General features: G+C 44.9%; 2 protein-coding genes across 2 annotated transcripts in view; both read right to left on the reverse strand.

Annotated features, from left to right (window-relative positions):
• Nucleotides 1–7,598: 7,598 nt before the first annotated feature.
• On the reverse strand, nucleotides 7,599–14,286 carry LOC145798704 (uncharacterized). Its single transcript, XM_082887362.1, has 8 exons — nucleotides 14,175–14,286; nucleotides 13,217–13,301; nucleotides 12,393–12,599; nucleotides 12,096–12,298; nucleotides 11,536–11,980; nucleotides 11,079–11,438; nucleotides 10,822–11,000; nucleotides 7,599–10,738 (listed from the first exon to the last, which is right to left on the reverse strand). Exons 3-8 carry the CDS (start codon nucleotides 12,592–12,594, stop codon nucleotides 9,380–9,382), a joined length of 2,748 nt encoding a protein of 915 aa, XP_082743488.1. The 5' UTR covers nucleotides 12,595–12,599; nucleotides 13,217–13,301; nucleotides 14,175–14,286; the 3' UTR covers nucleotides 7,599–9,379.
• LOC145798705 (uncharacterized) overlaps nucleotides 14,175–27,955 on the reverse strand; it is a 51,273-nt gene continuing 37,492 nt past the window's right edge. The window contains exon 4 of the mRNA XM_082887364.1: nucleotides 14,175–14,290. The gene's annotated coding sequence lies outside the window, so the exon portion shown is untranslated. The remainder of the gene's footprint in view (nucleotides 14,291–27,955) is intronic.

A 27,955-nucleotide genomic window follows, 5' to 3' on the forward strand; every position in this document is an offset into this window, starting at 1 on the left:
GCACACAAAACCGCCTAGGCAAATGAGACATTGTGGAGGAAGACGGGGCTCGAATCGGGCTCCTGGTTTGGGAGCTAGAGCCGGATTTCGGTCTAGTCAAACTAATTCCTTAAGAAATTTGTATTCGAGGTATTGACGCCCCAAAATCGCCAAACGGCGTCGATTTTGCACGAAATTTGGCACACACGACCATCTAGGTAGAAGAGATTTGTGGGAGAAGACGGGACTCCAATCCGGTTCTCGGTTTGGGAGTTAAAGCCAGATTTTGCTCTAGGCAAACTAGTTCCGTAAGAAACTTGAATTCGATGGGTTGACGCCCAAAAATCACCAAACGGGGTTTGATTAGCACGAAACTTGTCACACACGACCGCCTAGGCACGAGAGACTTGTGGGAGATGACGGGGCTCGAATCGGGTTCCCGATTTGGAAGTTGGAGCTGGATTTCGGTCTAGGCAAACTAGTTCCTTAGGAAATTTGAATTCGAGGTGTTGATGCCCCAAAATCACCAAATAGCGTTGGTTTGGCACGAAACGCGGCACACACGACCGCCTAGCCACGAGAGACTTATGGGAGAAGACGAGACACCAATCAGGTTCCGGGTTTGGGAGTTAGAGCTGGATTTCAATCTAAACAAATTAGTTCTAGGCAAACTAGTTCCGTAAGAAACTTGAATTCGATGGGTTGACGCCCAAAAATCACCAAACAGGGTTTGATTAGCACGAAACTTGTCACACACGACCGCCTAGGCACGAGAGACTTGTGGGAGATGACGGGGCTCGAATCGGGTTCCCGATTTGGAAGTTGGAGCTGGATTTCGGTCTAGGCAAACTAGTTCCTTAGGAAATTTGAATTCGAGGTGTTGATGCCCCAAAATCACCAAATAGCGTTGGTTTGGCACGAAACGCGGCACACACGACCGCCTAGCCACGAGAGACTTATGGGAGAAGACGAGACACCAATCAGGTTCCGGGTTTGGGAGTTAGAGCTGGATTTCAATCTAAACAAATTAGTTCCGTAAGAAACTTGAATTCGAGGTGTTGATGCCCCAAAAACACCAAACGGCGTCGGTTTGGCACGAAACTTGGCACACACGACCGCCTAGGCACGCGAAACTTGAGGGAATTGACGGGACTCTAATCGGGTTCCCGATTTGGGAGTTAGAGCTGAATTTTGTTCTAGGCAAACTAGTTCTTTAAGAAACGTGAATTCGAGGTGTTGACGCTCTAAAATCACCAAACGGGGTTGATTTGCCCGAAACTTGGCACACACGACCGCCTAGGCACGAGAGAGTTGTGGGAGAAGATGGGGCTCGAATCGGGTTCCCGGTTTGGGAGTTAGAGCCGGATGCCGATCTAGGCAAACAAGTTCCTTAAGAAATTTGAATTCGATATGTTGGGGCCCCAAAATCACCAAACGGTGTTGGTTGGGCACGAAACTTGGCACGCCCGACCGCCTAGGCATGAGAGACTTGTGGGAGAGGACGGGACTCCAATCGGGTTCCCGATTTGGGAGTTAGAGCTAGATTTTGTTCTAGGCAAACTAGTTCCTTAAGAAACGTGAATTCGAGGTGTTGACGCTCCAAAATCACCAAACGGGGTTGGATTTGCACGAAACTTGGCACACACAACCGCCTAGGCATGAGAGAGTTGTGGGAGAAGATGGGGCTCGAATCGTGTGCCCGATTTGGGAGGTAGAGCCGGATGCCGGTCTAAGCAAACTAGTTCTATAAGAAATTTGAATTCGATATGTTAAGGCCACAAAATCACCATACGGCGTCGGTTTGGCACGAAACTTGGCACACACGACCACCTAGGCACGAGAGACTTGTGGGAGAAGACGGGACTCCAATCGGGTTCCCGGTTTGGGAGTTAGAGCCGGATTTCACTTTAGGCAAACTAGTGCCTTAAAAAACTTAAATTCGAGGTGTTGACGTCCCAAAATCACCAAAAGGCATCAGTTTGGCACGAAATTTGGCACACACAACCGCCTAGGCACGAGAGACTTGTGGGAGAAGACGGGACTCCAATCGGATTCTCGGTTTGGGAGTTAGAGCCGGATTTTACTTTAGGCAAACTAGTGCCTTAAAAAACTTGAATTCGAGGTGTTGACGTCCCAAAATCACCAAAAGGCATCGGTTTGGCACGAAACAAGACACACACGACCGCCTAGGCACGAGAAACTTGTGGGAGAAGACGGGACTCCAATCGAGTTCCCGGTCAGGGAGTTAGACGTGGATTTCACTTTAGGCAAATAAGTTCCTTAAAAAACTTGAATTCGAGGTGTTGACGCCCTAAAATCACCAAATGAGGTCGGATTAGCACGAAACTTGACACACGACTGCCTAGGCACGAGAGACTTGTGAGAGAAGACGGGGCTCGAATCGGGTTCCCGGTTTGGGAGTTAGAGCCAGTTTTTGGTCTAGGCAAACTAGTTCCTGATGAAATTTGAATTCGAGGTGTTGATGCCCCAAAATCCCCAAACGACGTCGGTTTGGCACGAAACTTGGCAACACGACCGCCTAGGCACGAGAGACTTGTGGGAGAAGACGGTACTCCAATCGGGTTCTCGGTTTTGGAGTTATAGCCGGATTTCACTCTAGGGAAACTAGTTCCTTAAGAAATTTGAATTCGAGGTGTTGACGCCCCAAAATCACCAAACAGCGTTGGTTTGGCACGAAACTCGGCACACACGACCGCCTAGGCACGAGAAACTTCACAGAGTTGACGGGACTCCTATCGGGTTCCCGATTTGGGAGTTAGAGCCGGATTTTGCTCTAGACAAACTAGTTCCTTAAGAAACATGAATTCGAGGTGTTGACGCCCCAAAATCACGAAATGGGTTGGATTTGCACGAAACTTGGCACACACGACCGTCTAGGCACAAGAGAGTTGTGGGAGAAGAGGGGGCTCGAATCGGGTTCCCGGTTTTGGAGTTAGAGCCGATGCCGGTCTAGGCAAATTAGTTCCTTAAGAAATTTGAATTCGATATGTTGAGGCCCCAAAATCACCAAAACGGCGTCAGTTTGGCACGAAACTTGGCACACACGACCGCCTAGGCACGAGAGACTTGTGGGAGAAGACGGGACTCCAATCGGGTTCCCGGTTTGGGAGTTAGAGCCGAATTTCACTCTAGGCAAACTAGTTCCTTAAGAAACTTGAATTCGAGGTCTTTTCGCCCCAAAATAAACAAACGACGTCCGTTTGGCACGAAACTTGGCACACACAACCGCCTAGGCATGAGAAACTTGTGGGAGAAGACAGGACTCTAATCAGGTTCCCGGTTTTGGAGTTAGAGCCGGATTTTTCTCTAGGATAACTAGTTCCTTTGGAAACTTGAATTCAAGGTGTTAACGCCCCAAAATCACCAAACGGGGTTCGATTAGCACAAAACTTAACACACACGACCGCCTAGGCACGAGAGACTTGTGGGAGAAGACGGGATTGGAACCGAGTTCCTGGTTTGGGAGTTCGAGCCGGATTTCGGTCTGGGTAAACTAGTTCCTTTAGAAATTTGAATTCGAGGTGTTGACGCTCCAAAATCGCCAAACAGCGTCGGTGTGGCTCAAAACTTTGCACACACGACCGCCTAGGCACGAGAGACTTGTGGGAGAAGATGGGGCTTGAATCGGGTTCCTGGTTTGGGAGTTAGAGCCGGGTTTCGATCTAGGCAAACTAGTTCCTCAATAAATTTGAATTCGAGATGTTGACGCCCCAAAATCACCAAACGGCATCAGTTTGGCACGAAACATGGCACACACGACCGCCTAGGCACGAGAAACTTGTGGGAGATGACGGGACTCTAATCGGGTTCCCGGGTTGGGAGTTAGAGCCGGAATTTGCTCTAGGCAAACTAGTTCCTTAGGAAACTTGAATTCGTGGTGTTGACGCCCCAAAATAACAAAACAGGGTACGATTAGCACGAAACTTAGCACACATGACCACCTAGGCACGAGAGACTTGTGGAAGAAGATGGGATTCCAATTGGGTTCCCGGTTTGCGAGTTAGAGCTGGATTTCGGTTTACGCAAACTAGTTCCTTTAGAATTTGAATTCGAGGTGTTGACGGCCCAAAATCGCCAAATGGCGTCGGTGTGGCTCGAAACTTGGCCCACACGAGCGCCTTGGCACGAGAGACTTGTGGGAGAAGACAGGGCTTGAATCGTGTTCCCGGTTTGGGAGTTGGAGCCGGATTTCGGTCCAGGCAAATTAGTTCCTTAAGAAATTTGAATTCGAGGTATTGACGCCCCAAAATCGCCAAACGGCGCCGGTTTGGCACGAAACTTGGCACACATGACCGCCTAGGCACGAGAGACTTGTGGGAGATGACAGGGCTCGAATCGGGTTCCTGGATTGGGTGTTAGAGCCGGATTTCGGTCTAGGCAAACTAGTTCCATAAGAAATTTGAATTCGAGGTGTTGGCGCCCTAAAATCACCAAATGGCGTCGATTTTGCACGAAACTTGGCACACACGACCGCCTAGGCATGAGAGACTTGTGGGGGCAGACGGGGCTCGAATCGGGTTCCCGATTTGAGAGTTAGTGCCGCATTTCAGTCTAGACAAACTAGTTCCTTATGAAATTTGAATTCGAGGTTTGACGCCCCAAAATCACCAAACGGCGTCGGTTTGGCACGAAACTTGGCACACACGACCGCCTAGGCACGAGAGACATGTGGGATAAGACAGGATTCCAACCGGGTTCCCGGTTTGGGAGTTAGAGCCGGATTTTGCTCTAGGCAAACTAGTTCCTTAAGAATCTTGAATTCGAGGTGTTGACGCCCCAAAATCACCAAACGGGGTTGGATTAGCACGAAACTTGGCACACACGACCGCCTAAGCACGAGAAACTTGTGGGAGATGACGGGACTCCAATCGGGTTACCGATTTGGGAGTTAGAGCCGGATTTTGCTCTTGGCAAACTAGTTCCTTAAGAAATTTGAATTTGAGGTGTTGACGCCTCAAAATCCCCAAACTGGGTTGGATTTGCTTGAAACTTGGTACGCACGACCGCCTAGGCACGAGGACTTGTGGGAGAAGACGGGGTTCGAATCGGGTTCCCGGTTTAGGAGTTAGAGCCTGATGCCGGTCTAGGTAAACTAGTTCCTTAAGAAATTTGAATTCGATGTGTTGATGCCCCAAAATCATCAAACGGCGTCGGTTTGGCCCGAAACTTGGCACACACGACCGCCTAGGCACGGGAGACTCGTGGGAGAAGACAGGGCTTGAATCGAGTTCCCGATTTGGGAGTTACAGCCGGATGCCGGTCTAAGCAAACTAGTTCCTTAAGAAATTTGAATTCGATGTGTTGATTTCCCAAAATCACCAAAGGGCGTCGGTTTGGCACGAAACTTGGCACACACGACCGCCTAGGCAAGAGAGAGTTGTGGGAGAAGACGAGACTCCAATCGGGTTCCCGGTTTGGGAGTTAGAGCTGTATTTCTCTCTAGGAAGACAAGTTCCTTAAGAAATTTAAATTCGAGGTGTTGACACCCTAAAATCACTAAACAGCGTCGGTTTGGAACGAAACTTGGCACACACGACTGCCTAGGCACGAGAGCTTGTGGGAGAAGACGGGACTCCAATCGGGTTACCGGTTTGGGAGTCAGAGCCAGATTTCACCCTAGGCAAACTAGTTCCTTAAGAAACTTGAATTTGAGGTGTTTGACGCCCCAAAATCACCAAACGGCGTCGGTTTGACACGAAACTTGGCACACACGACCACCTAGGCACGAGAAACTTGACAGAGTTGACGGGACTCCTATCGGGCTCCCGATTTGGGAGTTAGAGCCGGATTTTGCTCTAGCACTCAAGCTATTACTGTGCCGAATTATGACAGGATAACTCTTTCCAGGTTGGAATATCTTGTGATCTGGAAATCTTTTGATGTTATCATATATCTTCAAAACTCCCTTCCCACTGACACCAATTCGATGGAAATATCTTGTTCTAACCTTCAGAGTTGTTGCAGCCAAATTTGCAGCTAGATTTCCAACTATCTTCTTGTATTTCATGTCCATCTCTTCTATTCGTTCATCCAAAGCATGCATGGTGTTCTTGATCATGATTGGATTTTGAGAACCAATATAAACACCACCCCTTCGGAGAACTGAATACATTGGAGCAACAGAAAGTGCACCAAGAAGAACATCCTTCTGCATAACTGAACCAGGAAGGACTAGGCTTTGACTCCCCACCGCAGAGTTATCTTGCACCTCTATTTTACCAGATACAAACCCAATGGATGAATAGAAACCAGCTATGATCCGGCTGAAGTCACCTAGATGGACACCATCACCGATTGAAATTAACTTGGGTTCTGAAACAGGGTTTATGGCTCTAATAGAACAATGTTTTCCAACTTTTGCACCTAAAAGACGCAAGTACATGCAAAAGGCTTCTGTTCCAGAAAGCAGCTTGGCAAATCTAAGGTGGCAGGCTATGGTAATCCGGTGGCAAAGCCAAGTTTGCAAGTGGCTTTGCTTTGTTTCCTGGTGTCTGGTAAGAAAATGCGCCACAATAGCGGTGAGGAAGCTGAGTATCAAGCCATGAGCAAGGTAAGCAATGGCAACTGAGATGGCAAAGCTCTTTGCTGTTGAAAAGGCACTACCAATCATAGTGGCATATGCAATGATGGCAAAGGGAAACCAGTGGAAGGCACCAGAGATACAGAGGAATGCAAAATGTTGTATTGAAGGAGGCTTTTGGGATATCCAAATATAGAGGAAGTAAAGGATAGCTGCTGAGAAGGAGCTGAGAAAACCAACCACGTAGATACCCATGAGGTGGTAAATAGCTCCAGTTTGAGTATCACTAGTGGCTTTTTGCAGTGTTGCACCCTGCAACCATGGTAGAAAAACATAAGGCACTAGCGATCCAGGACAAGTTGCATGCATTCATTAAATATTAGACGACAGTCATCTCACAGATACATCAGTATGAGCACAGTAAGGCAAAACGGTAACATCTGATCAGTGCAATGCACAAGAAAGCCAAAAAAAATTGGAATTTTTGTATTTAACCACCTTGGTGACTAGTAGTAATTTACAATACATTCCACAACAACGTATTTTATCATCAGAAATTCTCATAATCACAGTTATCTCCATGCAAGTTGACAAGGGAATAAGCATGTGAGTCCAAAATGAAAAAGTATAACGAGAAAGATGAATGAAATTCAAGTCTGAAAGTAAGTGATTATATAAGACAATACTTCCTTCTTATTTTATTTTTCTTTTTAGACTGTTGTCACTGGATGGCTAGATGGTGAATTTCTTGAAATAAATAAATAAAACTTGGAAATCTCCAAACTTACAAGTGAGTGACGAGACACTTATAAATCTTATTAATGCAAGTAACAAACTATGATGACAGTACCTTTTCATGTTATTTTCCGATTTGTAAGATAATTGCCTCATCTGAACAAGAACTAGCATTTGGAACCAATGCTTCCAGGGAAGGAAAAAAAAATAAAGAAAAAAGAATGATGGTTGTATTGAGAAAAATGAGAGACCTTAGTGTTATCTTGCTGAATGAGTAATGCAAAATGCCATCTACAAGAACAATATCATGACTTAAAAACTTGATCTTTGGTGCTGACAAATGGATCGAAAGAAAAATAAGATACTTTTCTAAGTAATCAATTCGGAATCCATGGAAGTAACAGAACATAAGATGCATTTAGAAGAAAACTTTTTAGTATTTCAACTTTAGGACAAGCCAAACTTCTTAATTAGCATATCTATAATTTAAATAAAGATGAGAAGTTAAAGTATGTACCTTCTGAATATTTTTACCCCTGGTAGATTTGAAAACAGGCTTGCCTCCTTCGGTCTTTTGCAAAGCTGGTGCTTCACAATCTTCTCCCAGAACACTTCCTTTCTGGATCAAGGCATAAGGACCAACCGAAGAATTGCTTCCAATTTTTATTGGAAGGAAACTCAAGATTCCATTTTTCACCTCATGGCTTTGAACCAATGCCCCTTCTGCAATCACAGCCCCATCTCCTATAGAAACTAGTGATGGATCTGTAATGTCAACAGTATCGAGCAAAACTGATGATCCAATCCTAGCCCCAAGCATTTGAAACCAAAATTTCAAGAACACTGTTCCTCGTAGATGCACTGCCATAACTCTTGAAGAAACTTCATGGGCCTTGTAGAGTGCCCACCATTTCACAAAATCTGTTGACCATATGGAAACTTCAGGGGTGAGGGCATAGTTTGGTTGAAGGAATGAATTCCCGAAGAAAGCAATACAAATGCAGGTTAAGAATGTGCAAAGGATCCAAGCAAGCGGGGCAAAGGCTAGGGAAATCATATAATTCAACCATGGACTTTGGCTCAAAGATATCAGATTCATAAAAGCAGAAACTGATAGATATGCAGGGAGGATCAGCATGGAGGAAACATACGTAAGAGCTAGAAGTTGTAATAAGCAAATTCCCAGTTGGAAAGAATGGGAAACTTCAGGTATCAACTCAGAAGAATCAGTCTCTGGTTCTGGAAGATAAGATGGAATTGTTGTACTCTGAGGTTGAGACTTCTTAAGAAGATCCTCTGAGAAACATGCAAGTTCTTCAATGCAAGTGGCAGTGAAAATATCAACTGCCCCCACTGGCACTCCTAGGAAATCTGAAAGCTTTTGAGCTGCTCTGACTACACCAATCGAATCAATTCCATAAGATACCAGGTTCTCAGTTGTAGAGATCTTGTTGATAGAAATACCTGTCTGTTCTGAAACAAGCCGCCTCAGAAACTCTGTGATTTCTTTGTTACCCAATCTCGTAAATGGTAAAGGAGGACCATTAACCATCTGAGATCGAGGTGTTTTTCCCTCTTTACATGTACCTGTAGTGAAGGAACGAGCCAGAAATCTTTTTGACATAATTGGATCTGGCACTAAATTGAGTGTTCCATCAGTGAACTGTTTGAGGCAATCAAACCTCTTGATTTTACCACATGTTGTTTTACTGATGGTTCTGGGCTTGATTAGCTTAACAGAAGCAACAGTGACCCCATGTTCTTCTGCAACTCGGGTTTGAATTTGTTCAATGTCATGTTTAGGAACAGGTTTACCATCTCTGACCTCTGCAATGACAACCAAGCCTACTTGATCAGAACTATCAGGAACTGATATCCCTTTTGTTGACAATATTTCCTCTGGAACCCCAATGACGGCACAGCAACCTGGGCGAATAAGTTCAGATGAGCTCTCAACTGTCTTTTCTACGTCTGCCGAGTATATGTTTCTACCAGCAACAATGATAAGATCTTTGATTCTACCAGTGATGAACAACTTCCCATCAATTATCCGCCCCAAATCACCAGTTCTTGTGTACTTTTTATTGAGGCAACTCTGAAATATATTTCCGAAAGTTCTCTCACTCAGATCCTCCCTACCCCAGTATCCAATTCCTGCACTTGGACTGCTAATCCATATATCTCTCCCTCTTTTCCAGCTTCTTCGTGCTCTTTGTCGGTTTCTGGATCAATTATTCTAATGTCAACATCCGCATCATCTGGATTCACATATCCACAGCAAACTCTTCCTTGCCAATCTACCAAGATGGGAATCCCTTCACCGTAAGCACAACTAACAAACACACAATTTTCTGCCAGTCCATAACCAGGAGCCATCACCTCTTGGGAAAGACCAAAAGAACTGGTGAGCTCAACAAATCTTTTGAGAGTTTTCTGTCTCACCGGTTCAGCAGCAACCATGAAGAAAATCATTGAAGAAAGATCATAGTTCCGAACCTTATCCTTGTCTGATTCTAATCTTCGAACCACAAGTTCAAAAGCAAAGTTGGGGCCGGCACTGTGTGTACCATGATATTTGCTTATGATCTGAAGCCACAAGAGGGGGTTCTTGATGAATGTAATTGGGGAGAATAATATGGCAGATCCCCCACTAACCATAGCTGTAAAAATTCCTCCTATCAGTCCCATATCATGGTACTGAGGAAGCCAGCTTACTAGGACTGTCTTTGATGTGCTGCTGTATCTTTTCCGCATTAACTTCACATTATGAATTAGTGCTCCATGAGTTATCATCACTCCTTTAGCATCACCAGTTGATCCTGATGTGAATTGCAGAAAGCAGAGATCATTGGCCTGGGGTTCAGAAGGATAACCTATGTCCTCTGGAAGTGTGCTTTTGGAGTTCTTAATCCAAGAATCTGTGTGTAACCATGGAAGATTAGGCCAGCGAGCTGAGGATTTCCCATTTTTACTCGCCAATGAGATCAAATTCTTCACTGCACCTGCCCAAACAGCTGAATGATAACCAGTGGTTGATAGGATTGCCACTGCATTGCATGATTTGGCAATGTTTTCAATCTTCAAAAGTGCTTGTCCGCCTCTTTGAAGCGGATCTGGAGGAAGAACTGGGACTGGTAATACTCTAGCTCTCAAGCACCCAAAGAAAGCATCAATGAAATCAAGTCCGGGGATGTGGACCAGGAGAACCCGGTCACCAGGCTTGATTACTGGTTTCTGGCCTGTCAAGAGGTTTTGAGCTATGCAAGAAGCATTGGCATGAAGTTCTCCATAAGTCCTCTGATACGCCCCTTCCCCTTCTTCATTAATCCAAGTGTAGAGGGTTTTATTTTGAGTGACTTTATGAGATCCCCAGTGCTTCAGATAGCCATCAAGTGTACACAAATCAGGAAATTCCACTCCTGAGGATTCTTCTAACGCTTTGGGCTTTCTATCCCAGCGATCTGATTGAAGTGGAAAAAGTCTCTGCAGAAACAGTGTATGTTCAGAACATCAAAAAATGTAATCTGATTACTGGTCTTTTTAAAAATATAGAATGTGAAGTTTACCTTAAGATATGGGAATGTCGGCAATGAACTATCATTTGCAAAATGCTTGCAGACTAGAGCTATGGCATAAGATGAATTTCTTTCAGTGAGCTCAAATGCCACAAGTCCACCTACATAGTAAGTGTTCTGCTGACCTTGAAGTTGACTCTCCACTTTGTCATAGAACCCTTCCTTCATATCTGTATCCAAATTAAAGAAAATTAGTAATCGAAAAGATTGCAATGGTAAATGGTGCGACATTAACTCATTGAGCTTACCTTGGCTGTTTACATGAGGGAAGTACTTGAATCGCCGTTGTAAAACTACTTTCTCAACTATCCCCCCCATATTTTTAACTGCATCCATTGCAAGCTCTGTGACCCTTGTTCCCATAATATCTGCAGAATTGCCATAAGACCAGAACAGGAAAATATCTGTCTCCGCATAGAATCTCTGCATTGCAACTGGATTTCCTATAGTTGCAGGATCGTCCATGAACTCATCGAAGTAATAAAACCCAACTGGCAAATGTTCCAGCCCTCTAATCTTCAAAACAGTGGTATAGTAATCAATAGTTTGTACTCTACTGAACAAGTCCTTTTCCAGCTCACTATAGTCCATTACGTGGTTTTCGTCTTCTGCAGTGAGAAAAGCCGTAGTTTAAAATTTAAAATGACAAAAGCTTAAAGCAATGAGAAGCCTAAAAGGAAATATTTATATACAAATCTGACAAACCTGCTAAACATTGAGGTGATCTGTAAGTTTTTCCAATCTTGAAAGGGAAAGACCCAGAAATAATTATCTTATCAAATTCCATTACTTCAACATCTCTGTCATTACTTTTAACATCAATGCTGACACCACATGAACTGCGTCGAACTGCCAATACTTCAGTGTTGCAGCGCACTTCAATTGGCAGAGCTTCACTGATCTTCTGCCAAAATCTCATGTATCCATCTTTAAAACGTCGGATCTTTCCAGCCATAGAACTTCGGGTAAACTCATGAATGTAAGCATAAGACATGTCTTGAACAAAACCATATCCAGAAGCAGTGTATCCATAAGCTACAGATTTGGGAACAGATTTGAATCCACGACCCTCAAGAAACACAGGAGTTGAATCTGAAGCCAAATCACTCACAGCATGGACCCCAATTCTACCGGAATCCTTTGCTTTCTCCTGTCAGGATTCAAAGTGGAGAATTAAACCAAAAAGAGAAGTGGAGAGTAAAACTAACTGCTGCGCTCTAAAATCAAGCAACAATCTAGTTCTGTGAACTACAATAGAAACTGACCTGGAGTTCTAAGGTCAGTGAAATTACAGATACATAATCATCAGCTACTTGGATGTCCTGATACTTTCCCGTAGAGTAGTCAATGAGTGCAAGTTTGTGGGAGTCCAATTCAACTAGTTCAGACTCGGTTTCTTTTTCCAAATGAAAGATTGTTGGAGCACTGTTTGCTGCAAGAACTTGACCTCCGAGATCATAAATCTTTCCTGTAAAAGAAAAAGAAAAATATGCATGTCTCGTTAGAATTTAAGGCAGAAAAAAACAATTTAGACTAATAACACAGCTGTGTTTGCTTTGTACCTTCAATATCAGCCGATTCACACATGCCACTAACAGTGTGATACTTCTCAACCACAGTTACATTAGTGTAACCAAGCTTACTTAGTGCATAAGCAGCTGATAATCCACTTGGACCCCCACCAATTATCCCGACTCTGGTGTTCACAGGCAAGCATGGATGAACCTTGGAAAATTGATCTTCTACTGATTTTTTCAGGTCCATCTTCCCTGTCAAGATTACAAAACAAGCTGAGACCTAGCTTCCATTTGCATCACTCCCAATTTTTCCAAACAATACACAAGGGTGTATACAAGAATAACATAAAATCTTGAATCAAACGAACACTAATCTTAGATTATAAAAGAAACACTAGCACTTTATATGTTCTTCATTGTTGTGTTAAATATCAGAGAGCTTCTAGTGGGTTATATAACCACCCAGCAGGAAGAACAGCAAAAACAGAAACCCTTGTCAGACAAAAAGATTCTTAATGTTTAAAACAAAGCTCCTAAATATATTCCTAATATTGACATATTATATGAAAGATATGCCAAACTTATCTGCTAAAAAAAATCTTCCTCATAAGAAACAGCCAGAACACACTGGAATCATCCCAAATTTATTTTCCCCCCCCAACATTGCAGCTAAAAAAACCAATCATAATAGCAAGAGAATATGGCTTTAAAATCCCAACTTTCATCATGTTACGAAAAAGTTATTCATTAATGTTACTGCTGCATAAATCTTGAAAGGCTACGATTTGTAGTGTGGACTGTGGAGAAACCAACAATTCCAATAATCAATATCATATTTAGAAAACAGCATAACAGAATCGAGAACATACCTTTGAGATGAAAAGAAGTTATCTCCACCTCTGGAGCTGCCTTAGCCGGCTTGGAGCACCCTATATACCCCTCCCTGTAATGCCACTGTTGATGGAGTTTAAGAATCCAAAAATTGGCATATGAATCAGGTAGATAAATTATTCTTTACTCACCAAACTAGCATTACTCTCACTCCCTCCTCATTCTCTCTTATCCCCTCTTACTATAGATACTACATGATCTCTGAAACAGAGCCAGTTATCATGAAAGAAAACTCCTCTCGGTTGTTCTCTATGAGATTGTCTCTTCAATCTCTATACTATGTTTCTCTCACGGTTTGAATATTTACCAAAATCAATGAACCTGCATGAGTCAGCGAGAAAGACAGTTGTCTCTCTCTCTCCAACATTTTCTCTCTTAATGTATACCCTTCAAAAACAATCAAACAGTAAGTCATTGAAAAAGAAAACTCTCCTTTAAAAAAATCATCTCTTCTATCATTACAATCTGTTTCTCCTCAAATTTTCATTACAAAATCAATAAAACATTGTGATCCATTGACAAACTCTCTCTCTCTCTCTCTATCTCTCTCTCTCTCTATATATATATAGACATGTACATTACAACATTAACAAAACATAATCATCCTGTAACGAAAAAAATCACCTTCTTTTTCTATCTATAATTACATTCTGATATCAACAAAACAGAACACATGAAGCATTTGACCCCGTTGGGGTCACTCAGTATACCCTCATTACCAAAAAGAAATGACAATCTCTCACTTGAGAAACCCTCCTTTATATTTACATTACATAAACAAAACAATTCACACCTTAATTAAAAAAATATATATACATAAATAAACCTCTATCTCCTACAATGTACAAAACAGGTAAAACACAGAGAGTAAGCCATTGAAGGATTCAAAATAAATAAATAAAGAAGGCACAGTATAGTAGAGTAAATAAAACGAACCTGAGAGGTGAAGTTGAGAAAAGGCAGAGTAGTGTAATACAATGCCAAATGGCAGAGTCTCACTTCTTGGATTTGTGACGACCACCTATTCTCCACAAAGCTTAACTGATGATCTCCTGGTTGAGTCGAATTTAAACAACCACAAAAGATGCTTGTTAGGTCCCAAGTAATAAACGACAAACCTTTCATTTGTCAAATCAATACAGACTTCATGTTTTCCTTCGGCGAATCCGATAATTCCTTCTTTATTTTTACAACGTTGACACTCTGAAAATATCAAAATCAAATCATATACCCAGTAATATACTAATATTCTCCTCCTTGTGCAAAAACACCTAGGTGGCATTTTGTAATGTCCGTCTTGTCAACCACCACAACCTAGGACTATTTGTTGATGTTGATAGATACTGTAGTATTCTATTCTATCACCAGCATATACTATGCTATACTATACACTTGCTCAGTGAGAGATTATTTATGTATATTATATTGTATATAGATGAGAGAGAGAGAGATAATAAAAAAATTTAAAAAAGGATTTGGACTGTCCTCTCTCTCTCTCTCTCTCTCTCTATGCTGTTTGTGTTTCATGGCGGAATTAATTAGCAAACGTCGTCGGTCATCTCGAAGTTATGCTTGCCTTTTTGATCACTTGCTATGTAACATTCTTTTACAGATTCGCATTTTCAAACAGGCTGATTGTTCGATAGCTGTGAATACGGGTACAAAATATTTCATAATTGTATAATTGGTGAAAAAAATAAAATATTAATTATTTATGTTAAGGATTAAAAAATAAGAAAAATTATTTATATGTCTTATTAGGGAGACTAATGCTACATATGGTCCTACTAAAAAATTTATGTTCCCATAAGTCGTTCCTTAAGAAACATGAATTCAAGGTGTTGATGCTCCAAAATCACCAAACGGGGTTGGATTTGCACGAAACTTGGCACACACGACCGTGTAGGCACGAGGGAGTTGTGGGAGAAGACGGGGCTCGAATCGGGTTCCCGGTTTAGGAGTTAGAGCCGGATGCCGGTCTAGGCAAACTAGTTCCTTAAGAAATTTGAATTCGATATGTTGAGGCCCCAAAATCACCAAATGGCGTCGATTTAGCACGAAACTTGGCACACACAACCGCCTAGGCACGAGAGACTTGTGGGAGAAGACGGGACTCCAATCGGGTTCCCGGTTTGGGAGTTAGAGCCGGATTTCACTCTAGGCAAACTAGTTCCTTAAGAAACTTCAATTCCAGGTGTTGACGCCCCAAAATTATCAAAAGGCGTCAGTTTGGCACGAAACTTGGCACGCATGACCGCCTAAGCATGACAGATTTGTAGGAGAAAACGGGGCTCGAATCGAGTTCCCGATTCGGGAGTTGGAGCCAGATTTCAGTCTAGGCAAACTAGTTCCTTAAGAAATTTGAATTCGATGTGTTGTCGCCTCAAAATCACCAAACGACATCGGTTTGGCACGAAACTTGGCACACACAACTGCCTAGGCACAAGAGACTTGTGGGAGAAGACGGGACTCCAATCGGATTCCCAGTTTGGGAGTTAAAGCCGAATTTCGAACTAGGCAAACTAGTTCCTTAAAAAGTTTGAATACGAGATGTTGATGCCCAAAATCACTAAACGGGGTCGGATCGGCACAAAACTTGGCACACAAGACCGCCTAGGCAAATGAGACATTGTGGGGGAAAACGGGGCTCGAATCGGGTTCCTGGTTTGGGAGTTAAAGCCAGATTTTGCTCTAGGCAAACTAGTTCCGTAAGAAACTTGAATTCGATGTGTTGATGCCCCAAAATCACCAAATAGCGTTGGTTTGGCACAAAACACGGCACACACGACCGCCTAGCCACGAGAGACTTATGGGAGAAGACGAGACACCAATCGGGTTCCGGGTTTGGGAGTTACAGCCAGATTTCAATCTAAACAAATTAGTTCCGTAAGAAACTTGAATTCGAGGTGTTGATGCCCCAAAAACACCAAACGGCGTCGGTTTGGCATGAAACTTGGCACACACGACCGCCTAGGCACGCGAAACTTGAGGGAATTGACAGGACTCTAATCGGGTTCCCGATTTGGGAGTTAGAGCCGAATTTTGTTCTAGGCAAACTAGTTCCTTAAGAAACGTGAATTCAAGGTGTTGACGCTCTAAAATCACCAAACGGGGTTGATTTGCACGAAACTTGGCACACACGACCGCCTAGGCACGAGAGAGTTGTGGGAGAAGATGGGGCTCGAATCGGGTTTCCGGTTTGGGAGTTAGAGCCGGATGCCGGTCTAGGCAAACAAGTTCCTTAAGAAATTTGAATTCGATATGTTGAAGCCCCAAAATCACCAAACGGTGTTGGTTGGGCACGAAACTTGGCACGCACGACTGCCTAGGCATGAGAGACTTGTGGGAGAGGACGAGACTCCAATCGGGTTCCCGATTTGGGAGTTAGAGCTAGATTTTGCTCTAGGCAAACTAGTTCCTTAAGAAACGTGAATTCGAGGTGTTGACGCTCCAAAATCACCAAATGGGGTTGGATTTGCACGAAACTTGGCACACACAACCGCCTAGGCACGAGAGAGTTGTGGGAGAAGATGGGGCTCGAATCGTGTGCCCGATTTGGGAGGTAGAGCCGGATGCCGGTCTAGGCAAACTAGTTCTATAAGAAATTTGAATTCGATATGTTGAGGCCGCAAAATCACCATACGGCGTCGGTTTGGCACGAAACTTGGCACACACGACCACCTTGGCACGAGAGACTTGTGGGAGAAGACGGGACTCCAATCGGGTTCCCGGTTTGAGAGTTAGAGCCGGATTTCACTTTAGGCAAACTAGTGCCTTAAAAAACTTAAATTCGAGGTGTTGACGTCCCAAAATCACCAAAAGGCATCGGTTTGGCACGAAACTTGGCACACACGACCGCCTAGGCACGAGAGACTTGTGGGAGAAGACGGGACTCCAATCGGGTTCCCGGTTTGAGAGTTAGAGCCGGATTTTACTTTAGGCAAACTAGTGCCTTTAAAAACTTGAATTCGAGGTGTTGACGTCCCAAAATCACCAAAAGGCATCGGTTTGGCACGAAACATGACACACACGACCGCCTAGGCACGAGAAACTTGTGGGAGAAGACGGGACTCCAATCGAGTTCCCGGTCAGGGAGTTAGACGTGGATTTCACTCTAGGCAAACAAGCTCCTTAAAAAACTTGAATTCGAGGTGTTGACGCCCTAAAATCACCAAACGAGGTCGAATTAGCACGAAACTTGACACACGACCGCCTAGGCACGAGAGACTTGTGGGAGAAGACGGGGCTCGAATCGGGTTCCCGGTTTGGGAGTTAGAGCCAGCTTTTGGTCTAGGCAAACTAGTTCCTGATGAAATTTGAATTCGAGGTGTTGATGCCCCAAAATCCCCAAACGACGTCGGTTTGGAACGAAACTTGGCAACACGACCGCCTAGGTACGAGAGACTTGTGGGAGAAGACAGTACTCCAATCGGGTTCCCGGTTTTGGAGTTATAGCCGGATTTCACTCTAGGGAAACTAGTTCCTTAAGAAATTTGAATTCGAGGTGTTGACGCCCCAAAATCACCAAACAGCGTTGGTTTGGCACGAAACTCGGCACATACGACCGCCTAGGCACGAGAAACTTCACAGAGTTGACGGGACTCCTATCGGGTTCCCGATTTTGGAGTTAGAGCCGGATTTTGCTCTAGACAAACTAGTTCCTTAAGAAACATGAATTCGAGGTGTTGACGCCCCAAAATCATGAAATGGGGTTGGATTTGCACGAAACTTGGCACACACGACCGTCTAGGCACAAGAGAGTTGTGGGAGAAGAGGGGGCTCGAATCGGGTTCCCGGTTTTGGAGTTAGAGCCGATGCCGGTCTAGGCAAACTAGTTCCTTAAGAAATTTGAATTCGATATGTTGAGGCCCCAAAATCACCAAAACGGCGTCAGTTTGGCACGAAACTTGGCACACACGACCGCCTAGGCACGAGAGACTTGTGGGAGAAGACGGGACTCCAATCGAGTTCCCGGTTTGGGAGTTAGAGCCGAATTTCACTCTAGGCAAACTAGTTCCTTAAGAAACTTGAATTCGAGGTCTTTTCGCCCCAAAATAAACAAACGACGTCCGTTTGGCACGAAACTTGGCACACACGACCGCCTAGGCATGAGAAACTTGTGGGAGAAGACAGGACTCTAATCAGGTTCCCGGTTTTGGAGTTAGAGCCGGATTTTTCTCTAGGATAACTAGTTCCTTTGGAAACTTGAATTCGAGGTGTTAACGCCCCAAAATCACCAAACGGGGTTCGATTAGCACGAAACTTAACACACACGACCGCCTAGGCACGAGAGACTTGTGGGAGAAGACGGGATTGGAACCGGGTTCCCGGTTTGGGAGTTTGAGCCGGATTTCGGTCTGGGCAAACTAGTTCCTTTAGAAATTTGAATTCGAGGTGTTGACGCCCCAAAATCGCCAAACGGCGTCGGTGTGGCTCAAAACTTTGCACACACGACCGCCTAGGCACGAGAGACTTGTGGGAGAAGATGGGGCTTGAATCGGGTTCCCGGTTTGGGAGTTAGAGCCGGGTTTCGATCTTGGCAAACTAGTTCCTCAATAAATTTGAATTCGAGGTGTTGACGCCCAAAATCACTAAAAGGCATCGGTTTGGCACGAAACTTGGCACACCCGACCGCCTAGGCACGAGAAACTTGCAGGAGAAGACAGGACTTCAATCGATTTCCCGGTTTGGAAGTTAGAGCTGGATTTCACTTCAAGCAAACTAGTTCCTTAAGAAACTTGAATTCGAGTTGTTGACGCCACAAAATCACCAAACGGGGTCAAATTGGCACAAAACTTGGCACACACGACCGCCTAGGCACGAGAGATTTGTGGGAGAAGACGGGGCTCAAATCGGGTTCCTCGTTTGGGAGTTAGAGCCGGATTTCAGTCTGGGCAAAAGTAGTTCCTTAAAAAATTTGAAATCGAGGTGTTGATGCTCCAAAATCACCAAACGGCATCGATTTGGTCTGAAACTTGGCACACACGACCACCTAAACACGAAAGACTTGTGGGAGAAGACGGGGCACCAATTGGGTTCCCGGTTTGGGAGTTTGGGCCAGATTTCACTCTAGGCAAACTAGTTCCTTAAGAAACTTGAATTCGAGGTGTTGACGCCCCAAAATCACCAAACGGGGTTGGATTAGCACGAAACCCTGCACACATGACCGCCTAGGCACGTGAGACTTGTGGGAGAAGACGGGGCACGAATCGGGTTCCCGTTTGGGAGTTAGAGCCGGATTTCAGTCTAAGCAAAAGTAGTTCCTTAAGAAATTTGAATTCGAGGTGTTGACGCCCCAAAATCACCAAACGGCGTCGGTTTGGAACGAAACTTGGCACTTACGACCGCCTAGGCACAAGAGACCTGTGGGAGAATACGGGACGCCAATCGGGTTCCTGGTTTGGGAGTTAAAGCCTGATTGCGGTCTAGGCAAACTAGTTCTTTAAGAAATTTGAATTCGAGGTGTTGACGCCCCAAAATCGTCAAACGGCGTTGGTGTCGCACGAAACTTAGCACACACGATTGCCTAGGCACGAGAGATTTGTGGGAGAAGATGCGAATCGGGTTCCCGGTTTGGGAGTTAGAGCCGGATGTCGGTCTAGGCAAACTTGTTCCTTAAGAAATTTGAATTCAAGATGTTCATGCCCCAAAATCACGAAACGGGGTTGGATTAGAATGAAACTTGGCACACACGACCGCCTAGGCACGAGAGACTTATGGGAGAAGACGGGGCTCGAATTGGGTTCCTTCTTTGAGAGTTAAAGCCGAGTTTCGGACTAGGCAAACTAGGTCCTTAAGAAACTTGAATTCGAGGTGTTGACGCCCCAAAATCACAAAACGGCATCGGTTTAGCACGAAACTTGGCACACACGACCGCCTAGGCACGAGAGACTTGTGAGAAAAGACGAGACTACAATCAGGTTCCCGGTTTGGGAGTTAGAGCCAAATTTCACTTTACGCAAACTAGTTCCTTGGGAAACTTGAATTCGAAGTGTTAACGACCCAAAATCACCAAACGGTGTCTGATTGGCACGAACTTGGCACAAACGACCGCCTAGGCACGAGAGACTTATGAGAGAAGACAGGGCTCAAATCGGGTTCCTGATTTTGGAGTTTGAGCCGAATTCTGGTCTAGGCAAACTAGTTCCTTAAAGAAATTTGAATTCGAGATGTTGAGGCACCAAAATCACCGAACGGCGTCGGTTTGGAATGAATCTTGACACACATGACCGCCTAGGCACGGGAGGCTTGTGGGAGAAGACGGGACTCCAATTTGGTTCCCGGTTTGGGAGTTAGTGCCGAATTTCACTCAAGCAAACTAGTTTCGTAAGAAACTTGAATTCAAGGTGTTGATGCCCCAAAATCACCAAACGGCGTCGGTTTGGCACGAAACTTGGCACACACGACCGTCTAGGCACGAGAAACTTGTGGGAAAAAACGGTACTCCAATCGTGTTCCCGGTTTGGGAGTTAGAGATGAATTTCACTCTAGGCAAACTAGTTGGGACTCCAACCGGGTTCCCAGTTTGGGAGTTAGAGCCAGATTTCACTATAGGCAAACTAGTTCCTTAATAAATTTGAATTCGAGGTATTGATACCCCAAAATCACCAAACGGGGATTGATTGGCACGAAACCTGGCACACACGACCGCCTAGGCACAAGGGACTTGTAGGAGAAGACGGGGCTCGAATCGGGTTCCCGATTTGGGAGTTATAACCGAATTTCGGTCTAGACAAGCTAGTCTCTTAAGAAATTTAAATTTGAGGTGTTGACACCCCAAAATCGCCAAACAGCGTTGGTTTGGCACGAAACATGGCACACACAACCGCCTAGGCACGAGAGACTTGTGGGAGAAGACGGGGCTCGAATCGAGCGCCCGGTTTGGGAGTTAGACCCAAATTTCACTCTAGGCGAACTAGTTCGTTAAGAAACTCGAATTCGTGGTGTTGACGCCCAAAAATCAGCAAACCGGGTTGGATTAGCACGAAACTTGGCGCACACGACTGCCTAGGCACGAGAGACTTGTGGGAGAAGACAGGACTCCAACCAGGTTCCCGGTTTGGGAGTTAGAGTCGGATTTCGGTCTAGGCAAACTTGTTCCTTAAGAAATTTGAATTCGAGGTGTTGACACCCCAAAATCATCAAACAGCGTCGGTTTGGCACGAAACTTGGCACACACGACTGCTTAGGCATAAAAGATTTGTGGGAGAAGACGAGACTCCAATCGGATTCCTGGTTTGGGAGTCAGAGCCAGATTTCACTCAAGGCAAAACTAGTTCTTTAAGAAATTTGAATTCGAGGAGGTGATGACACAAAATCATCAAACGGCGTCGGTTTTGGACAAAACTTGGCACACACGACCGCCTAGGCACGAGAGACTTGTGGGAGAAAACGGGACTCCAATCGGGTTCCCGGTTTGGAAGTTAGAGCCGGATTTCAATCTAGGCAAACTAGTTCCTTAAGAAACTTGAATTCAAGGTGTTGACTCCCCAAAATTACCAAACGACGTCGGTTTGGCACGAAACTTGGCACACACGACCGCCTAGGCATGAGAAACTTGTGGGAGATGACGGGACTCCAATCGGGTTCCCGATTTGGGAGTTAGAGCCAGATTTTACTCTAGATAAACTAGTTCCTTAAGAAACTTGAATTCGAGGTGTTGACGCCCCAAAATCACCGAACGGGGTTGGATTAGCACGAAACTTGGCACACATGACCGCCTAGGAACGAGAGAGTTGTGGGAGAAGACGGGGCTCAAATCGGGTTCCCGGTTTCGAAGTTAAAGCCGGATGTCGCTCTAGGCAAACTAGTTCCTTAAGAAATTTGAATTCGATGTGCTGATGCATGGGGCTCGAATCGGGTTCCCGGTTTGGGAGTTAGAGCCGGATATCGGTCTAGGCAAACTTGTTCCTTAAGAAATTTGAATTCGAGATGTTCATGCCCCAAAATCACGAAACGGGGTCGGATTAGCATGAAACATGGCACACACGACCGCCTAGGCACGGGAGACTTATGGGAGAAGACGGGGCTTGAATCAGATTCCCGGTTTGGGAGTTACAGCCGGATGCCGGTCTAGGCAAACTAGTTCCTTAAGAAATTTGAATTCGATGTGTTGATTCCCCAAAATTACTAAACGGCGTCGGTTTGGCACGAAACTTGGCACACAACCGCCTAGGCAGGAGAGAGTTGTGGGAGAAGACGAGACTCCAATCGGGTTCCCGGTTTGGGAGTTAGAGTCGGATTTCTCTCTAGGCAAACGAGTTCCTTAAGAAATTTAACTTCGAGGTGTTGACGCCCCAAAATCACCAAACGACATCGGTTTGGAATGAAACTTGGCACACACGACCGCCTAGGCATGAGAAACTTGTGGGAAAAGACGGGACTCCAATCGCGTTACCGGTTTGGGAGTCAGAGTCAGAGCCAGATTTCACTCTAGGCAAACTAGTTCCTTAGAAAACTTGAATTCGAGGTGTTGACGCCCCAAAATCACCAAACGGGGTCGGATTAGCACAAAACTTAGCACACACGACCGCCTAGGCACGAGAGACTTGTGGGAGAAGATGGGGCTCGAATCGGGTTCCCGATTTCGGAGTTAGAGCCGGATTTCAGTCTAGGCAAACTAGTTCTTTAAGAAATTTGAATTCGAGGTGTTGACTCTCCAAAATAACCAAACGGCGTTGGTTTCACGCAAAACTTGGCACACATGACCGCCTAGGTACGAGAGACTTGTGGCAGAAGACGGGACTCCAACCAACTTCCCGATTTGGGAGTTAAAGTCGAATTTCACTCTAGGCAAACTAGTTCCTTAAAAAATTTGAATTCGAGGTGTTAACGCCCCAAAATCACCAAACAGCGTCGGTTTGGCACGAAACTTGGCACACACGACCGCCAAGGCACGAGAGACTTGTGGGAGAAGACAGGACTCCAACCAGGTTCTTGATTTGGGAGTTAGTGCTGGATTTCACTCTTGGCAAACTAGTTTCTTAAGAAACTTGAATCCGAGGTGTCAAGGCCCCAAAATCACCAAACGGGGTCGAATTGGCACGAAACTTGGCACAGCGACCACCTAAGCAGGAGAGACTTGTGGGAGAAGATGACGCTCGAATCTGATTCCCGGTTTGGGAGTTAGAGTCAGATTCTCGTCTAGGCAAACTAGTTCCTTAAGAAATTTGAATTCGAGGTGTTGATGACACAAAATCACCAAACGACGTCGGTTTGGGACGAAACTTGGCACACACGACTGCCTAGGCACGAGAGACTTGTGGGAGAAGATGGGACTCCAATCGGGTTTCCGGTTTGGGAGTTAGAGTCGGATTTCAATCTAGGCAAACTAGTTCCTTAAGAAACTTGAATTCGAGTTGTTGACGCCCCTAAATCACCAAACGGCGTCGGTTTGGCATGAAACTGGGCACACACGACCGCCTAGGCACGAGAAACTTGTGGGAGACGACGGGACTCCAATCGGGTTTCCGATTTGGGAGTTAGAGCAGGATTTTGCTCTAGGCAAACTAGTTCTTTAAGAAATTTCAATTCGAGATGTTGACGCCCCAAAATTACCAAACTGGGTTGGATTTGCACGAAACTTGGCACGCATGACTGCCTAAGCACAAGAGAGTTGTGGGAGAAGACGGGGCTCGAATCGGGTTCTCGATTTGGGAGTTAGAGCGGATGCCGGTCTTGGCAAACTAGTTCCTTAAGAAATTTGAATTCGATGTGCTGCTGTCCCGAAATCATCAAACGACGTCGGTTTGGCCCGAAACTTGGCACACACGACCGCCTAGGCATGAGAGACTTGTGGGAGAAGACGGGGCTCGAGTCGGATTCCCGGTTTCGCAGATAGAGCCGGATGCCGGTCTAGGCAAACTAGTTCCTTAAGAAATTTGAATTCGATGTGTTGATTCTCCAAAATCACCAAACAGCGTCGGTTTGGCACGAAACTTGGCACACACGACCACCTGGGCACGAGAGACTTGTGGGAGAAGACGGGACTCCAATCGGGTTCCCGGTTTGGGAGTTAGATCTAGATTTCTCTCTAGGCAAACAACTTCCTTAAGAAATTTAAATTCGAGGTGTTGACGCCCCAAAATCACAAAACGGCGTCGGTTTTGAATGAAACTTGGCACACACGACCGCCTAGGCACGAGAAACTTGGGAGAGAAGATGGGACTCCAATCGGGTTCCCGGTTTGGGATTCAGAGCTAGATTTCACTCTAGGCAAAGTAGTTCCTTAAAAAACTTCAATTCGAGGTGTTGACGCCCCAAAATCACCGAACGGGGTCAGATTAGCACGAAACTTGGCACACACAATCGCCTAAGCACGAAAGACTTGTGGGAGAAGATGGGGCTCGAATCGGGTTCCCGATTTCGGAGTTCGAGCCAAATTTCATTCTAGGCAAACTAGTTCCTTAAGAAATTTGAATTCAAGGTGTTGACTTCCCAAAATCACTAAACGGCGTCGGTTTGGCACAAAACTAGGCACGCTCGACCGCCTAGGCACGAGAGACCTGTGGCAGAAGACGGGATTCCAACCAGGTTCCCGGTTTGAGAGTTAGGGTTGAATTTCACTCTAGGCAAACTAGTTCCTTAAGAAATTTGAATTCGTGGTGTTGACGCCCCAAAATCACCAAACGGCGTCGGTTTGGCAAGAAACTCGGCACACACGACCGCGTAGCCACGAGAGACTTGTGGGAGAAGACAGGACTCCAACCAGGTTCCCGGTTTGAGAGTTAGAGCCTGATTTCACTCTAGGCAAACTAATTTCTTAAGAAACTTGAATTCGAGGTATTGACGCCCCAAAATTGCCAAAAGGCATCGGTTTGGCACAAAACTTGGCACACACGACTACCTTGGCACGAGAGACTTTTGGGAGACGACGGGGTTCGAATCGGGTTCCTGGTTTGGGAGTTAGAGCTGTATTTCAGTCTAGGCAAACTAGTTCCTTAAGAAATTTGAATTCGAGGCGTTGACGCCCTAAAATCACCAAAAGGCGTCGGTTTGGCACGAAACTTGGCACACATGACCGCCTAAGCACAACAGACTTGTGGAAGAAGATGAGACTCCAATCGGGTTCCCGGTTTGGGAGTTAGAGCCGGATTTCACTCTAGGCAAACTAGTTCCTTAAGAAACTTGAATTCGAGGTGTTGACGCCCCAAAATCAGCAAACGGCGTCGGTTTGGCACGAAACTTGGCACACACAACCACCTAGGCACGAGAAACTTGTAGGAGAAGATGAGACTCCAATCGGGTTCCCGGTTGGGGAGTTAGAGCCGGATTTCACTCTAGGCAAACTAGTTCCTTAAGAAACTTGAATTCAAGTTGTTGATGGCACAAACTTGAAACTGGGAGTCCTGTGCTAATTTCGTAAGTTTTCACAATTTAAATTGGTCCCTCTCGAACTGTTTGATGTGTTCCTGGGGCCTTCCCGTGACTGTAACACGATTTTGTTCCCCGATGGCCTATTCTTAAGCTTAAGTGTGAGAAAAGTGTATTTTTGGACTTAGTTTCAAACCGAGAGCCTCGTGCTAGTTCTGCAAGTTTTCAAAACTTACTTTGGCCCCTCTCGAGGTGTTAGAGGTGTTCTTCGGGTCTTCTCGTGACTGTTACACGATTTTGGCCCCCCAATGGCCTATTTTCAAGCTGAAGTGTGAAAAAAGTGACTTTTTCGACTTAGTTTTCAAATCAGAAGTCCCGTACTAGTTCCGTAAATTTCCACAACTTACGTTAGTCCCTCTTGAGGTGTTGGAAGTGTTCCCAGGTCCTTCTTGTGAGTATTACACGATTTTTGCCTCTAACAGCCTATTTTCAAGCTTATGTGTTTGAAAAGTGCATTTTTTGACTTAGTTTTCAAACCGAGAGTCCCGAGCTAGTTCCGTAAGTTTCCACAACTTACATTGGTCCCTCCCAAGGTGTTTGAGGTGTTTCCCGAGACTTCTCGTAACTGTAACATGATTTTGGCGCGCGATGGCCTATTTTAAAGCTTAAGTGTGAAAAAAGTGCCTTTTTCGACTCAGTATTTAAACCGGAATTCCCGTACTAGTTTCGTAAGTTTCCACAACTTACATTGGTCCCTTCCGAGGTGTTTAAGATAATCCCTGGGCATTCTCGTGACTATTACACGATTGTGGCCCCCGATGGCCTGTTTTCAAGATTAAGTGTGAAAAAAGTGCCTTTTTCGACTCAGTATTCAAATCGGAAATCCCGTGTTAGTCCAGTAAGTTTCCACAACATACATTGGTCTCTGTCGAGGTGTTTGAGGTTTCCTGGGTATTCTTGTGAATGTTACACAATTTTAGCCCCCAATGACCTATTTTTAAGCTCAATTGTGAAAAAAGTGTCTTTTTCGACTTAGTTTTCAAGTCGGGAGTCCCGTGCGAGTTTTTTAAGTTTCCAAAACTTACATTGGTCCATCTCGAGGTGTTTTAGATGTTCCCTGGGCCTTTTCGTGATTGTTACACAATTTTGGCCGCCGATGGCCGATTTTCAAGCTTAAGTGTGAAAAAAGTACATTTTTTGTCTTAGTTTTCAAACCGGGAGTCCTGTGCTAATTCCGTAAGTTTTCACAATTTACATTGGTCCCTCCTGAAGTGTTTGATGTGTTCCTGGGGCCTTCCCGTGACTGTAACACGATTTTTGGACTTAGTTTCAAACCGAGAGCCCCGTTCTAGTTCTGCAAGTTTTCAAAACTTACTTTGGCCCCTCTCGAGGTGTTGGAGGTGTTCTTCGGGCCTTCTCGTGACTGTTACACGATTTTGGCCCCCCCAATGGCCTGTTTTCAAGCTGAAGTGTGAAAAAAGTGACTTTTTCGACTTAGTTTTCAAACCGGAAGTCCTGTGCTAGGTCCGTAAGTTTTCTAAACTTCCCTGGTCCCTCCAGAGGTGTTGGTGGTGATCCCTAGGCCTTCTCATGATTGTTACACAATTTTGGCCGTCGATGGCCTATTTTCAAGCATAAACGTCAAAAAACTGAATTTTTTGACTTAGTTTTCAAACTAGGAGTCTCATGCTAGTTCTGCAAGTTTCCGCAACTTACATTGGTTCCTCCCGAGGTGTTCCCTGGGCCTTCTAGTGACTGTTACACGATTTTGTCCCCCGAATGCCTATTCTCTAGCTTAAGTGTGAGAAAGCGACATTTTCGACTTAGTTTTCAAGTCAGAAGTCCCGTACTAGTTCCGTAAATTTCCACAACTTACGTTAGTCCCTCTTGAGGTGTTGGAAGTGTTCCCAGGTCCTTCTTGTGAGTATTACACGATTTTTGCCTCTAACGGCCTATTTTCAAGCTTATGTGTTTGAAAAGTGCATTTTTTGACTTAGTTTTCAAACCGGGAGTCCCGAGCTAGTTCCGTAAGTTTCCACAACTTACATTGGTCCCTTCTAAGGTGTTTGAGGTGTTCCCCGAGACTTCTCGTAACTGTAACATGATTTTGGCGCGCGATGGCCTATTTTAAAGCATAAGTGTGAAAAAAGTACATTTTTCGACTCAGTATTCAAACCGGAATTCCCGTACTAGTTCCGTAAGTTTCCACAACTTACATTGGTCCCTCCCGAGGTGTTTAAGATAATCCCTGGGCATTCTCGTGACTATTACACGATTGTGGCCCCCGATGGCCTGTTTTCAAGCTTAAGTGTGAAAAAAGTGCCTTTTTCGACTCAGTATTCAAATCGGAAATCCCGTGTTAGTTCAGTAAGTTTCCACAACATACATTGGTCTCTGTCGAGGTG

This window comes from Camellia sinensis, chromosome 9 (genome assembly GCF_055761805.1).
Source record: "Camellia sinensis isolate YWXY chromosome 9, ASM5576180v1, whole genome shotgun sequence".
Taxonomy (NCBI): Eukaryota; Viridiplantae; Streptophyta; class Magnoliopsida; order Ericales; family Theaceae; genus Camellia; species Camellia sinensis.